This window comes from Trachypithecus francoisi, unplaced genomic scaffold (assembly GCF_009764315.1).
Source record: "Trachypithecus francoisi isolate TF-2019V2 unplaced genomic scaffold, Tfra_2.0 Lachesis_group9, whole genome shotgun sequence".
Taxonomy (NCBI): domain Eukaryota; kingdom Metazoa; phylum Chordata; class Mammalia; order Primates; family Cercopithecidae; genus Trachypithecus; species Trachypithecus francoisi.
In genome coordinates, this window is record NW_022681474.1 from 63,666,838 (window position 1) to 63,682,756 (window position 15,919).

At 38.3% G+C, this 15,919-nt stretch overlaps 1 protein-coding gene across 1 annotated transcript in view; it reads left to right on the top strand.

Annotated features, from left to right (window-relative positions):
• Window positions 1–15,919, top strand: part of KIF5B (kinesin family member 5B) — a 48,788-nt gene that overhangs the window by 28,703 nt on the left and 4,166 nt on the right. Inside the window, exons 15-25 of the mRNA XM_033209705.1 lie at window positions 944–1,087; window positions 5,662–5,850; window positions 6,442–6,559; window positions 7,426–7,487; window positions 7,582–7,691; window positions 9,391–9,492; window positions 10,756–10,816; window positions 10,933–11,004; window positions 11,173–11,277; window positions 11,973–12,189; window positions 13,629–13,779. Coding sequence (XP_033065596.1) covers window positions 944–1,087; window positions 5,662–5,850; window positions 6,442–6,559; window positions 7,426–7,487; window positions 7,582–7,691; window positions 9,391–9,492; window positions 10,756–10,816; window positions 10,933–11,004; window positions 11,173–11,277; window positions 11,973–12,189; window positions 13,629–13,759 — 1,311 coding nt within the window. The 3' untranslated portion in view covers window positions 13,760–13,779. The remainder of the gene's footprint in view (window positions 1–943; window positions 1,088–5,661; window positions 5,851–6,441; window positions 6,560–7,425; window positions 7,488–7,581; window positions 7,692–9,390; window positions 9,493–10,755; window positions 10,817–10,932; window positions 11,005–11,172; window positions 11,278–11,972; window positions 12,190–13,628; window positions 13,780–15,919) is intronic.

Sequence of the window (15,919 nt, forward strand, 5' to 3'; positions counted from 1 at the left end):
CACACTTTACTGATACTCAGAAACTTAAGGAAATGATCAACTACCATAAGAAATAAGCAGTTGGAATGATGGCATCTTTCCTAAAAGATATTGATGAAAAATCAATAAATGGCATTAAAAATACAGTACAGTACAGGCATTAAAAATAAGCCCCACGCTTTTCAGATTTTGGAATGTTTGCATTATACTTACCAGTTGAGCATTTCTAATTGGTAAGTCCAAATGCTTCAGTGAGCATTTTCTTTGAGCATCATGTAAGCACTCAAAAAGTCCCAGATTTTGGAGCACTTCGGATTGGGGATGCTCATCTTGTATCTAATCTGCGATATGAGTTATTTTGAAGTGGGCCAAACTGGGTTGGACTTTTCAAAATTTGGTGATTTTGTAGCTGGTAAGCAAGCTATGATTTGAGAAGTATAATTATAGTCGTTAAACTCAGATAATATTGCTTTATCATGATCTGGATAATTGCTTATATCATAGTATTGTCACATGGATTCTTTCTAGTGAATAAGTATATAGAAAGTAGATGAAGAAAGCGTACTAACCATCTAGAAAACAGTGTCATTGTAACGTTAATTTGCTGACTCACTTTCTAAAGATAAGACATAATATAGTAATAAATGATAATCAAATCTAGTTAAATTTGAGGCTTCCCATTTTTTAGACAGAAAATATTATTCAATCTCAGGAATTCAGTGAAATAACACAAACTGCCTGCTCTTAATGGAAAACAATGTGGCTACTTTTACCATAGCCTATTAAGTCTAAAATATTTTTTAAGTTTGAGCTGGGAGCCCAAAACTTGGTAGATGGTTCAAGAAAATGAAAGCAGAAAAGGCATGGTTTTGTAAAACCATGTGTAAAACTTGAAACATCTATGAGTATTTGATTTGAGTTTTCATGCAGATTTAACTATACTTTTTGTTTTGGGTTCTCTTAGGCAACTTTAGCGAGTATAGATGCTGAGCTTCAGAAACTTAAGGAAATGACCAACCACCAGAAAAAACGAGCAGCTGAGATGATGGCATCTTTACTAAAAGACCTTGCAGAAATAGGAATTGCTGTGGGAAATAATGATGTAAAGGTAAATATAATAACTAAATATTAAGGACAATTTTCTGTATACACTTGTACTTTTGTTTACTACTAATATGAAGTTCTTTTCGTATTCATGATCTCACCCTCACAATCAGTCATGTGTAGTAGGTGCTATTAACTGCATGTTAAATAGATCAGGAGGGAGCAAGAGAATAAGGGCACCCAAATAGATAAATTCAGTAGGTGGCATTTATTGGACCTCATGTTTGATTCTTTACTATAACATTTTCCCCAACCTGGGCAATGTGGCAAAACCCTGTCTCTACAAAAATACAAAAATGAGCCTGGCACAGTGGCGTGTGCCTGTATTCCCAGCTACTGGAGTGGAAGGATTGCTTGAGCCTGGGAGGTCAAGGCTGCAGTGAGCTGCAATCGCACGACTGCACTCCAGCCTGTGCAACAGAACAAGACGCTGTCTCAAGAAAAAAAAAAAAAAAGATTTGGCACTTAGAAATTACATTAGTAAATTTCCATAAGTGAAATGATTGGAACAACAATTAAGATAAGTTCAGGGACCAGATATAGTGGCTCAAGCCTGTAATCCCAGCACTTTGGGAGGCCAAGGCAGGAGGATAACTTGAGACCAGCCTGGGCAACGTGGCAAGACCCCGTCCCTACAAAAAACTTAAAAATTAGCCGAGCATGTGGGCATGGTGATACGTACCTGTAGTCCAAGGTATTTAAGAGACTGAGGCAGAAGGTTAAGGATGCCGTGAACCATGTTTGTGTCATGGCACTCCAGCCTAAGCAGCAGAGACCCTATCTCAAAAAAAAAAAAAAAAAAAAAAAAGCTCAGGTAATACATTTATAATGAATGGGCTTGTGGTTGCTTTAAATATTTAAAGATAAGTAGAAGATGAGCACTGCTTTCTTAATTCTTGTTTATTTTAGTGTGAAAAATTGCAAACATATAATAGAGAATAATGAGCTCCAGAGTTTTCAGTTTTCAAAATATTGCCATATTTTCTTTATACTCCTTTGTCCTAATCTTTTTAAGGATACTAATATTGGTTGTTGGCATCAGGCATGTGACTTGGTAAAAACTAAGACCAAAAAACTAAGACTCTTAACTGAAAAACCATGCATATAACATGAAAGATTTCTATGTTGCAGTAGCTGTTTAGACTTTACCTTTTTGATTAAAGCCTGATTACAATAACAAAGAGAGCATACACTTGAGTTTATATTGAGAGCCTTCTAAAAAGCCCAGTCTGTTAACCAGAGTTGGAACTGAAATAAAAGTTTTCAATATGGAGTACACATTTCCGTCTGTTGTATTGTTTGATGTTGCTGTTTGCTGTTAACTGATTCTTCAGTTTAAAAATGAAGAAAAAGTATTTTAAAAAATAGAAAAAGAGGCCGGGCGTGGTGGCTCAAGCCTGTAATCCCAGCACTTTGGGAGGCCGAGACAGGCGGATCAAGAGGTCAGGAGATCGAGACCACCCTGGCTAACACGGTGAAACCCCGTCTCTACTAAAAATAAATACAAAAAACTAGCCGGGCGAGGTGGCGGGCGCCTGTAGTCCCAGCTACTCAGGAGGCTGAGGCAGGAGAATGGCGTGAACCCGGGAGGCGGAGCTTGCAGTGAGCTGAGATCCGGCCACCGCGCTCCAGCCTGGGCCACAGAGCGAGACTCCGTCTCAAAAAAAAATAGAAAAAGAATAAAATAAAATCAACAAAATAAAAGTTGCTGTTTGTTGATGGAGGCAAGGATTCTCATGACTCTTCTTATGTTATTCAGTGGACTCACTTTCGGGCCACTTGACTTGCTTACTCTTCACCATCAGTCTAAACATTTCTGCCCTATCCTGTTTATGGTGAAGTAGTGTGAGATGTAGAGTAATGTGAGATGGAGAGAAATCTCTACGATAGAAGAGTACATTTATTTTATATCACAGAACACCAGAGAGATGATGTTCAAAATTTGCTTTGTAGATTTGCAACTTTTCAGAAAAATCTTACATTTTATGTTCAAATAATTATGATTTAAGTTAAAGCGTAAAGAGAGAGAGTGGAAATGGCTTATGTTTAGTGGCAGATGGATGAAATCCAGGTTCCCTGATGACTAGATTTTTTTTTTTTTGGGGACGAAATCTTGCTCTGTCGCCCAAGCTGGAGTGCAGTGGTGCTTGGCATCCTCCACCTCCCAGGTTCAAGCAGTTTTCCTGCCTCAGCGTCCCGAGTAGCTAGGATTACAGGCACATGCCACCATGCCTCACTAATTCTTTGTATTTGTAGAGACAGGATTTCACCATGTTAGCCAGGATGGCCTTGATCTCCTGATCTCATGATCCACCCGCCTCAGCCTCCCAAAGCGCTGGGATTACAGACGTGAGCCACCATGCACGGCCATAGATTTTTTTTTATTTCCCACCATAGCATTTTGAAAATAAGTCATCTTTGCAAGTAGCTATTCTGATTTAAAAAAAAACACAAAAGGATCCTCAGTATTTTTGTCATTAACAAGTAATTCTTCTCCTCTCATCATATATAAGCTCTGTTAGAGTGCTACTTTTTCTTTTTTTTTGAGAGGGGGTCTTGCTCTATCGTCCAGGCTAGAGGGCAGTGGCACGATTTCGGCTTGCCACAACCTCTGCCTCCTGGGTTCAAGTGATTCTTCTGCCTCAGCCTCCTGAATAGCTGGGACTACAGGCGTGCACCACCACACCTGGCTAATTTTTGTATTTTTAGTAGAGATGGGATTTCACCATATTAGCCAGGCTGGTTTCCAACTCCTGACTGCAGGTGGTCTGCCTGCCTCAGCCTCCCAAAGTGCTAGAACTACAGGCATGAGCCATTGTGTCTGGCCCTATTGTTGAGTTTTGTTTTGTTTTTGTTTTTTTTGAGACGGAGTCTTGCTCTGTCGCCTAGGTTGGAGTGCAGTGGCACTGCAACCTCCTCTTCCTGGGTTCAAGCGATTCTCCTGCCTCAGCCTCCCGAGTAGCTGGGACTACAGGCTCCCACTCCCATGCCTGGCTCATTTTTTGTATTTTTAGTAGTAACGGGGTTTCACCATATTGACCAGGCTGGTCTTGAACTCCTGACCTCAGGTGATCCGCCCACCTCGGCCTCCCAAACTACTGGGATTACAGACGTGAGTCACCTTACCTGGCCTCCTATTGTTGAGTTTTAAGAGTTCTTCATATGTTTTGGATATGTCTTTTATCAGATAGTGCTTTGCATTATTTCGCAGTTTGTGGCTTTTTTTACTCTATTAATTGTCATCTTTTGCAGACTAAAAATGTTTAATTTTGATGAGGTACAACTTACCAAGTTTTTCATTAATAGATTGTGTTTTTGGTATTGTATTTAAAAACTTATCGCCACACCCAATATCACCTAGATTTTCTCCTATGTTAAAAGTTTTCTTGCCGGGCGCGGTGGCTCAAGCCTGTAATCCCAGCACTTTGGGAGGCCGAGATGGGCGGATCACGAGGTCAGGAGATCGAGACCATCCTGGCTAACATGGTGAAACCCCGTCTCTACTAAAAAAAAAAAAAAAAAAAAAAAACTAGCCGGGCGAGGTGGCAGGCGCCTGTAGTCCCAGCTACTCGGGAGGCTGAGGCAGGAGAATGGCGTAAACCCGGGAGGCGGAGCTTGCAGTGAGCTGAGATCTGGCCACTGCATTCCAGCCTGGGCGACAGAGCAAGACTCCGTCTCAACAAAAAAAAAAAAAAAAAAAAAAAAGTTTTCTTTTAGTTTTGCATTTACATTTAGGTCTGTGATCCATTTGTAGTTAATTTTTCTGAAAGGGGTAAGGTCTGTACCCAGGATTCATTGTTTTACATCTGGATGTCTGGTTGAAGAGACTATCCTCTCCATCAAATTGCCTTTGCACTTTTGTCAGAGATCAGTTGACTGTATTTTGTGGTTTTATTCCTGGGCTCTTCATTCTGTTCTGTTAACCTATTTATCTGTTCTTTTGCCAGCACTCTACTGTTTTGATTATTATAGCTTTACAGTAAGTTGCATAGTGTCAAGTCCTGTGACTTTGTTCTTCCTTAGTATTGTGTTAGCTATGCAGGGTCTTTGACTGTACATGTAAACTTTGTCAATCATATCATCTGCAAAGACAGTTTTATTTCTTTCTGAAAGTTAAGAAATATACAGTGACCACAATTCCTTTTGGTTGAGCTTAAAGGTCATCCTTTCCCTGCCACCTAAATATCCTCTTGTTAAATTTTAAGCTGAACATGTACATGATTAACAGTGAATTTCCTGAAGAGGTCCTGTAAAGAGGAAATAAAAAAATTGAAAGAGGCAGAATTTATTAGTTTGGTTATATTTTGGTATTTTCCTTAGGTTTACATTTATTTATTTTTCTTGTTGGCGTGTATTAACATTATTTTCAGTTTAAAAAAAAAGGAAAGCAAAAAGTAAGCTGTATTTATTTACCTTTCATTGAAAACAGTAATAAAAGAAAAAAATAAGATCCAGACTTTGTATGAATATTGAGTAATACTAAATTATATTTTATAAAAAGATTTTACAGCCTAATTAGGAAAACACACATTGAACATTTTTTTGGCTTTAATTTTTTATTTTACTTTTTCCTCACAGCAGCCCGAGGGAACTGGCATGATAGACGAAGAGTTCACTGTTGCAAGACTCTACATTAGCAAAATGAAGTCAGAAGTAAAAACCATGGTGAAACGTTGCAAGCAGTTAGAAAGCACACAAACTGAGAGCAACAAAAAAGTGGAAGAAAATGAAAAGGAGTTAGCAGCATGTCAGCTTCGTATCTCTCAAGTAAGTTACAGAACAAAATGTATTTTTTGAAACAGCCACATAGAAATTTTATTTATTGTACAAGTTTTCAGAAAAATGTGTGTCTGTAGGTGATATTTAGTTGTTTTTTTCCTAGTCTAGCTGCAGTAAATTTGAATGATTTAACTGAGTTATATTTGCCTAGCATAAATGTGGGTTATGTATAGAAATTTACCAGAAAGACATGACTGGTAGTAACTTGTTAAAGACTCCAGAATTCCAGGGTGGGCAAAACTGCAGGGAACCAGTTTCCTGGCTTGGCAACTGAATGAATGGGGCCATTCACCACAATCGGAATTTCACAAAGAGGGAAGATGATAACGTTAGATGGCGGTATCTTTAAAATTAGTATTTCATATTTGAGTCTTCAGTGCCTTAGTTTGCAAATAATGATCACCATTTAATTAATTGATTAAATTATTTAACATTTCAAAATTGGCTCCTGAACATTTTAGGTTTAAATATTCCCAAGTTTATCATATATAGATAATAAAATGTTTACTGTCAAATATTCTTTAAAGTGTACGCATGAGATAGGTTTTCCACTTCATATCAGTGTATTTTTTCCAAAAGCATGAAGCCAAGATTAAGTCATTGACTGAATACCTTCAAAATGTGGAACAAAAGAAAAGACAGCTGGAGGAATCTGTCGATTCCCTCAGTGAAGAACTAGTCCAGCTTCGAGCACAAGGTATAGCTCCCAACTGTTTATGAGTTAACATCTATGTTCTTATTTTAGTATAATTGTAGTAAACTTAATATTCACACTGACAGAATAGTAGGAATATGGCTGACTTGGAATGCTAAACAAATCATACATATTAATGTTACTTTGAAACATATTTTTTTTGCTGTTTCGAGATGGAGTCTTTGCTGTGTCACCCAGGCTGGAGTGCAGTGGCCCTATCTTGACTACACTGTAGCCTCCACCTCCTGGGTTCAAGCAATTCTCCTGCCACAGCCTCCCTAGTAGCTGGGACCACAGGCGCATGCCACCATGCCCAGTTAATTTTTGGTATTTTTAGTAGAGATGGGGCTTCACCGTGTTAGCCAGGATGGTCTCGATCTCCTGACCTCGTGATCCACCCGCCTCGGCCTCCCAAAGTGCTGGGATTACAGGCATGAGCCACTGTGCCTGGCGAAACTTTATTTTATTTTATTTTTTTTAAGATTTTGTTTGAATATGGAAATAGCCAATCTGGGGATTTCCCACAGTTATGAAGGGGTGTGTGTGTGTGTGTGTGTGTGTGTGTGTGTGTGTCTTAACATAGGGGACTTAGGAGACTTAGGAGTTACCTCATTTCTTTACCATTCCCTTAACTGTTCTGGATTAGGCAAAAAAATAAATAAACAAAGGAATACATAATACCAACACAATGGATATGACTTGTATACTAGTCTACATGTCATTGAACTGGGAGAGCAGGTGACATTTGGGTAATTTGAAGTGGAATGTTGCTAAGGAAAATGCTTATTGTAAAATCCATTTGCTCCTTGGTTTATATGAGGAACCTTAAAGGCTTATTTCACTCTTCTATATTCTCTCTATTCAAACAGAGAAAGTCCATGAAATGGAAAAGGAGCACTTAAATAAAGTTCAGACTGCAAATGAAGTTAAGGCAAGTTTGATGTCACGTTTCTAATGACTTTAATTCATCAGTATTAATTTTGATTAGTCTGACTTTAACAACCTTTTCCCCCTCAAAATTTTAGCAAGCTGTTGAACAGCAGATCCAAAGCCACAGAGAAACTCATCAAAAACAGATCAGTAGTTTGAGAGATGAAGTAGAAGCAAAAGAAAAATTTATTACTGATCTTCAAGAGTAAGTATTATACTTCTCTAGTTAGGAGGAAAGAAGCAGTTACTGATGGACACAGTATATTCTTATTTAGAAACCTGCAGTTTTCATCAAAATTACATTTTTATCTGGGAAAATAAAGAATTTCCTCATTTATGAGTAAAACTTATAAATTCCAGGTGAAATTTTTGAAGCTTTTTTTTTAGGTCTTTTGTTCTAAATTATTCAGTAAAAAGGAAGAAAAAAAATCCCCAACCTAAGTCCATTATTGCAAATAGATACCACAGTCTCCTCCAAATCCTTTATTTAATTTCCTTTTTTTTTTTTTTTTGAGACAGAGTCTTGCTTTGTCGCCCAGGCTGGAGTGCAGTGGCCGGATCTCAGCTCACTGCAAGCTCCGCCTCCTGGGTTTACACCATTCTCCTGCCTCAGCCTCCTGAGTAGCTGGGACTACAGGCGCCCGCCACCTCGCCCAGCTAGTTTTTTGTATTTTTTTTTTTTTTTTTGAGGCGGAGTCTCGCTCTGTCGCCGGGACTGGAGTGCAGTGGCCAGATCTCAGCTCACTGCAAGCTCCGCCTCCCGGGTTTACGCCATTCTCCTGCCTCAGCCTCCTGAGTAGCTGGGACTACAGGCGCCCGCCATCTCGCCCGGCTAGTTTTTGTATTTTTAGTAGAGACGGGGTTTCACCGTGTTAGCCAGGATGGTCTCGATCTCCTGACCTTGTGATCCGCCCGTCTCGGCCTCCCAAAGTGCTGGGATTACAGGCTTGAGCCACCGCGCCCGGCCAGTTTTTTGTATTTTTAGTAGAGACGGGGTTTCACCGTGTTAGCCAGGATGGTCTCGATCTCCTGACCTCGTGATCCGCCCATCTCGGCCTCCCAAAGTGCTGGGATTACAGGCTTGAGCCACCGTGCCTGGCCTAATTTCCTTTTTTAAAAAAATTCTTGGCTGCATGCAGTGGCTGATGGCCTGTGACCCCAGTGCTTTGGGAGGCCGGGACAGGAGGATCACTAGAGGCCAGGAGTTCAGCAAGACCCTCCTGGGCAACATGTTAGTGAGACTCTGCCTCTACACAAAACAATGTTTTAAATTAGCTGAGCATGGTGGCACATGCCTGTAGTCCCAGTGACCCAGGAGGCTGTGGCACAAGAATTACTTGAGGAGTGTTGGAGTTTTGAGGCTGAAGCAAGCTATGATTGTACTCCAACCTGGGCGACAGAGTGAGACCCTGACTCAAAATTCTTAACTGGGAAAAACTTTTCTGGAAGTTCTATGGATTTTCAAAGGTTTTTGTTTTTTTATTTTTTTTAAGTTGTCATCTTAGTTTATCTAGAAGACAGTTTCCCTGCCTCCATAACCATGTGCACATACATAGAGTTTATGGAAGTCAGAGTCTGTAACAGTTTGAGTAAGGACCAGAAGAGAGTAACACAACAAAATGATGAGGTTTGGGGCATAGGTCTTACTATGAGTACCTGATGGAAGTAGGCATAAGGATTCGGGAAGATGAAAGAGGAGAACAAAATCATGATTTCAAACCAAAATATGAAAAATTTTGTATGCCTGCTAGTAGCCAGGTCCCTTCCCTCTTTTCCTCCATGGGGAATAGGATAACAGAAAAGTCCTTGATGAGATTATAGAATTTAAAAGTTTGGAAATTTTAATGATGACATTGGGAAAACTATGATATTGATACTGTGTTAATTTTTTTTTCTTTTGTCAGCCAAAATCAGAAAATGATGTTGGAGCAGGAACGTCTAAGAGTAGAACACGAGAAGTTGAAAGCCACAGATCAGGAAAAGAGCAGAAAATTACATGAACTTACGTGAGTAATTGTTTTTAATTAAAGTTTAAAAATAAAAGCTAAATTAGAGAATTATAGGCATTACCCTTGGATATAGCCAGTGGATACATGTTTTACTTTGTATGAGCTAAAGGATTTTTTCTTAAATCCACTGAGTTGGTTTGATTTATATCTAAATACTTGTAATATATACTTGTATTTTAGTGAAAGCAAGGTCTTATATTTATTTCATTGTGGTTAAGATTTAGATTTCTGTTTATCAATCTGATTGCTGTTTCTTTATCTCCATATTACTTCAGGATCCAGCATAAAAATGAACCTAAAACAATATATTAAGTAATTTAGAAGATTTTAAGATCTATCACAAAAACTGAGTTTTTGTTAAATTTTCTTTCGCATAAAAGCATTGTGGTTTTTAGCCTTGCCATTTTGAACAGAGGTTTTCATAGTTTACCTTTTCTTATTTTCTCAAAACTCAGTTTTCTAGAATCTTAGGTAGAAAATTCATGATTATAATTTTTCACATACCTTGAGTTTGTGAGATAATTTGCAAATGAACTGTGATATTATTAGGATAGTTGGAACATCAGGACCAGTTCAGAGTGGATTTTATGAAGATTCTGCTAACTTGCAGCTGTGATTTTGTTTAGAATACTTTCAATGTAAAATATTTTAGTCTTTGACAGTTTATAATGAGTCAGTATCATTTTGGATAAATAGCAGTATAATATATGTGGCATATTTTAAAATATAAATTAGAACCATTCCTTATTCTTTGAATTCTGCCACATTTTATTTCATCTCTTCCATTGCTATATATGGAATGTATAACAATAAACTGTTGTTTTAGAAGGCATATGAAAATTTTTTGAAATCGCCCAGGTGCAGTGGCTCACACTCATAATCTCAGCACTTTGGGAGGCCAAGGCAGGAGAATCAGTTGAGCCCAGTGTTTGAGAATCAGCCTGGGCAATATAGTGAGACCCTGTCTCTACAAAAAATTTTCAGACAGCCCTGGTTGTACATGTCTATGGTCCCAGCTACTTGGGAGACAGGTGAGGAGGATCACTTGAGCCCAGGAGGTTGAGGTTGCAGTGAGCAGTGTTTGGGACAGAAACCCTGTGTCCAAAAAAAAAAAGACAGCATGGATAAATTGTTTAAAATAGGCATCTTGTATTTATTTAAGAATTTATCCTTTCAGATACAAAAGATTTTATTCAACTCTCATGCTAAGTACAATTTTACAGAATAAAATTTGAAAATATATTTTTGTTCTACTGTTAGGGTTATGCAAGATAGACGAGAACAAGCAAGACAAGACTTGAAGGGTTTGGAAGAGACAGTGGTAAGAAAAACATGAAAATAAATAGGATTTGGGAATATTTTGTGTGTTTTTTTTCTACCATCATTATTCTAAATTTAAAGTCTGAACTCCAAAAATATCACTGTTCTTAATCCAAGGCAAAAGAACTTCAGACTTTACACAACCTACGCAAACTCTTTGTTCAGGACCTGGCTACCAGAGTTAAAAAGGTAACGTAACTATGCTGAGGTGGGTGTTTGCATAAATGGTGCTTGCTTCTAGGTAATTCTTTGTATTCAAAGTGAAATAACTTTATAGTCATGTCAATTTTTGTATTTTAAGCTTAGATTTTTTTTATTTTTTAAATTTTCATAATACTTACTGACCTCTTTCCTCAGAGTGCCGAGATTGATTCTGATGACACCGGAGGCAGCGCTGCTCAGAAGCAGAAAATCTCCTTTCTTGAAAATAATCTTGAACAGCTGACTAAAGTACACAAACAGGTACTAAAGAGTATATTTTCTGGTAGTTGCAAGATAGTAAAAATAAAAAATCGAGGATTGGCAAGTCAGTATTTCAATCTTTCAGAGTCCTCAGGAATGTTTATACCCTGAGCCATTTTATCAGAAATTATATAAAGAAACCACAAGTAACTTTTAGAGGAGTTAGTATTTTTAACAACCTTATTATCAAAAGAGGCAGTGAAAACATGTATTCTCATTTTCTCTTTAGGATTTTAAGACTGGATTTTCATAATTTATTCATGGTAATTTTGAAATCTCTACTACACAACAAGACTGTAGTTAAAATACTGCATAGTCTTTTGGGGAGAGTGGTCTTTTTATATCTAATACCCCAGTGTGTCAAATATAATGAAGCAGTTTTCATTTCACCAGATTAGTTGTCTTACTGAAGAAACATAGCACTATCTTGTAATGTATTATCTTTGCTTAGTAGAGGGAGAGAACAACTCTTCCCCTAAAAAATTAAAGGAAACTATACCTTTGTCAATAAATAGATGTGTGTATGATATGTAGAGATGGATGTATTCCCTGCGTGTTTCTGCCTAAATTAGATAAATGGGAAACAATATAAAATGCTGTTTTACTTCTTTTCTAAAGAGCAATTATGAAATGCTGGTACTCTCTCAAATCATCCTGTTAAATCTGGAATCCTTGTTTTTTTTGTGTACGTTTAGTTGGTACGTGATAATGCAGATCTCCGCTGTGAACTTCCTAAGTTGGAAAAGCGACTTCGAGCTACAGCTGAGAGAGTGAAAGCTTTGGAATCAGCACTGAAAGAAGCTAAAGAAAATGCATCTCGTGATCGCAAACGTTATCAGCAAGAAGTAGATCGCATAAAGGAAGCAGTCAGGTCAAAGAATATGGCCAGAAGAGGGCATTCTGCACAGATTGGTTAGTAGAACACATTAAAATCTGTAAACCTTGCTCAATTTGAATGCTCATTTAGCTGAAAACATAATCCGAATTTTATGTGTTGTCATGGTGCATCTGTCTTTATTTTCTAACTTAGCAAAGAGTGGCACTGTTGGGAGAGAGGAATAACCACATTAGCAGAACAAGAAGATAAATGAGAACTAGAGAAGCAAGCAAGAATGGTCATGGAATGGAGAAACTATATAGAGCAATATTATTAAAGCCAAGAGAATTGCAAGAAAATAAGCCATCAGCAATGATTTAATGTTTAAGAATAATCATTAGTGGCCAGGCGCGGTGGCTCACGCCTGTAATCCCAACACTTTGGGAGGCCAAGGCAGGTGATCACCTGAGGTCAGAAGTTCAAGACCAGCCTAACATCATGAAATCCTGTCTCTACTAAATACAGAAAAATTAGCCAGGCATGGTGGTGAACACCTGTAACCCAGCAACTTGGGAGGCTGAGGCAGGAGAATCGCTGGAACCCAGGAAGTGGAGGTTGCCAAGGTGGCACCATTGCACTCTGGCCTGGGTGACAAGCGAGACTCCATCTCAAAAAAAAAAAAAAAAAAATGGTGCAGGAAGTGTTTTTTTGTTGTTTTTTATTTTTACTTTGTTTGTTTTTTGAGACAGAGTTTCACTGTTGTTGCTCAGGCTGGAGTGCAATGGCATGATCTTGGCTCACTGCAACCTCTGCCTCCCGGGTTTAAGTGATTCTCCTGCCTCAGTCTCCCTAGTAGCTGGAATTGTAGGTGCAAGCCACCATGCCCAGCTAATTTTGTATTTTTAGTAGAGACAGGGTTTTTCCTTGTTGGTCAGGCTGGTCTCGAACTCCTGACCTCAGATGATCCACCTGCCTCGGCCTCCCAAAATGTTGGGATTACAGGCGTGAGCCACTGTGCCTAGCCTTTTTTTTTTTTTTTTTTTTTTTATGACATGGTCTTGCTTGTCACCCATGCTGGACTGCAGTAGTGCAGTTACGGCTCACTGCAGCCCCAACCTCCCAGGCTCAGGCGATCCTCCTACCTCAGCCTTCCAAGGAGCCGGGACTACAGGTGCATGCCACCACACCCAGCTAATTTTTTTATTTTCTGTGGAGACAGGATTTTGCCTTAATTGTCTAGTCTGATCTTCAACTCCTGGACCCAAGTGATCCACCCACCTCAGCCTCTCAAAATGCTGGGATTACACAGGCATGAGCCATTATGCCTGGCCAGAAAGATTTTTTTTAAAGGCTAAGAATTATATAGGTCCTAGAGAAAAGGATGCTACAGAAAAGAAAAAGTGATGGAGAAACAAAAAGGCAAAGAAAAACAAAACATTTGGGAATTTGTCGTGAATAGGAGAAGAAACCTTAACAGTCATTGCAGTCACATCTTAAGCTTTATTCTAAAGTCTGTCTTTGTTTTTCATATTAGCTAAACCTATTCGTCCCGGGCAACATCCAGCAGCTTCTCCAACTCACCCAAGTGCAATTCGTGGAGGAGGTGCATTTGTTCAGAACAGCCAGCCAGTGGCAGTGCGAGGTGGAGGAGGCAAACAAGTGTAAACATTTATACATACCCACAGGTTTGTTATTTATATCTGGCTTTTCATATCTGTTTGTGGAAAATTGGTTGTCAAATAGGTTTTTTGATTTTTAAAAAAATTCTCACATTAGTGTTATGTTTTTTTTTTTAACTTAAGCAATTATAAAGGTAATTTAGCTTGATCTTTTTGTATAGTTTAGATCATACTGTATATTCAAATTTGTGGTCTTAATTGTTTTGAAATCTAGCATTGGACCATTTGTAATAGCTCTTGATATTCAGTCTAATGGATGTACTATGATTTATAAACATTCCTTTTTGCTGGACATGTAATTATATAATTTTTTCCATAATTGAAATTTTCAAAAACCAAAATTTTCATATATGAAATTTGAAACTTTTTTTTTTTTTTGGTGAGATGGAGTCTCACTCTTGTCACCCAGCCTTGAGTGCAATGGCATGATCTCAGCTCACTGCAACCTCTGGCTCCTGGGTTCAAGTAATCCACCTGCCTCAGCCTCCCGAATAGCTGGGATTACCTGCTCCCGCCACCATGCCCGGCTAATTTTTGTATTTTTAGTAGAGACGAGGTTTTACCATGTTGGCCAGGCTGGTCTCAAACTCCTGACTTCAGGTGATCCGCCTGCCTTGGCCTCCCAAAGCACTGGGATTACAGGTGTGAGCCACTGCGCCCGGCCTGAAACATCTTGTATTCCCTAACCTGTTAGAGATTATTTCCAGGAGGTTCCCAGAAATGCAGTTACAAGGAAATGTGAACATTTTAAGGCTCTCGCTACATACTAACACATTGGTTTCTAGAAAGACTGCACCAAATTGCATATGAGCAAAGCTTACTAACAAATTTCTGAGTTTTATTTATAATTGTATGAGTAATATCTGTTCTTTATAGGGCATAAAACAATCACAAATTAGAAAAAAAGTCTAGAGTACTATATCTCTCTTTCTGGAACTTTCTGTATTAGTTTTTCAATTTAAAAGCTTAAACTGTTGATAACTATTCTAATACACTCCACCTATTTAACTACATATGCTGCTTCGTAGCCTGCATTCCCCCCACCCGCTCCAAGATGGAGTCTCGTTCTTGTTGCCCAGGCTGAAGTGCAATGGCGCAATCTTGGCTCACCGCAACCTCCACCTTCCGGGTTCAAGCGATTCTCCTGCCTCAGCCTTCCAAGTAGCTGGGATTACAGGCATGCACCACCACGCCCGGCTAATTTTGTATTTCATAGCCTGCTTTTTAAACTTAGCAATATATTCAGAACACGTTCTTCTACAACATGATTGAATTAGTTAGTGGTTGCCTAATAATTCATCATATAGCAGGAACTCTAACTCTTCAGAAAGTCCCTGATGTGTGTATATGCTTTGGAAATAAAATATAGTAGATAATTACAAAATGATTAGTTGTTTCTGACAAGTACTAAAGCAACTTTATTTTAATGTTGCTTGTTTATACTTGGACATTTTGCATAATACTGGCTCTAAATTTGAGTAGAAAATTAAGACATATTCTGAAGGATTCACATTTCTAACAATTTTAAACATGCGTTCACACAATGTAGAATTTAAAACAGTGGTAGAGTGAAAAGAACATGGACTATGGAGTTCCATCCAAGTTGGAATCCTGACTCCTTTTATGAACTTGAGCAGATAAACTTTTTAATAGTTTCTTTCTCATTTTGACTTGTTTTACAGTACTTCAGCATAAAAATAAATTATGGATTTATTGCCTGACTATTTAATGAATCTCTAAAACAACATTTTTCTACATAGCCACAATATTATCACACCCAGTAAGATTATATTTTTAATATTATTTAATGCCATTCCGTATTCACATTTTTCCAATTTTTTTTTACTATCCTGTACAACTGGTTTGTCTAAACCAGAGTACAATTCAGGACTGCTGTTTGCATTTGGTTTTATCCCTTAAATCTCTTCTGATCTTGAATGAGCACCCTGTTTAGTGATATTGACTTAATGAAGAGTAGACCCAGTTGTCTTGAGGGTATAACACCTTCTGGATGTTGTGTCTGATTGTTCTTATGTGTAGTCACCTTGTTCTCTCTCCCCTCTATTTCTATGCAAAAGCACTGATTAGACTCAGCATAAACATTTTTGACAAGGTTATGTCATAGATAATAAGTACTTAATATCAG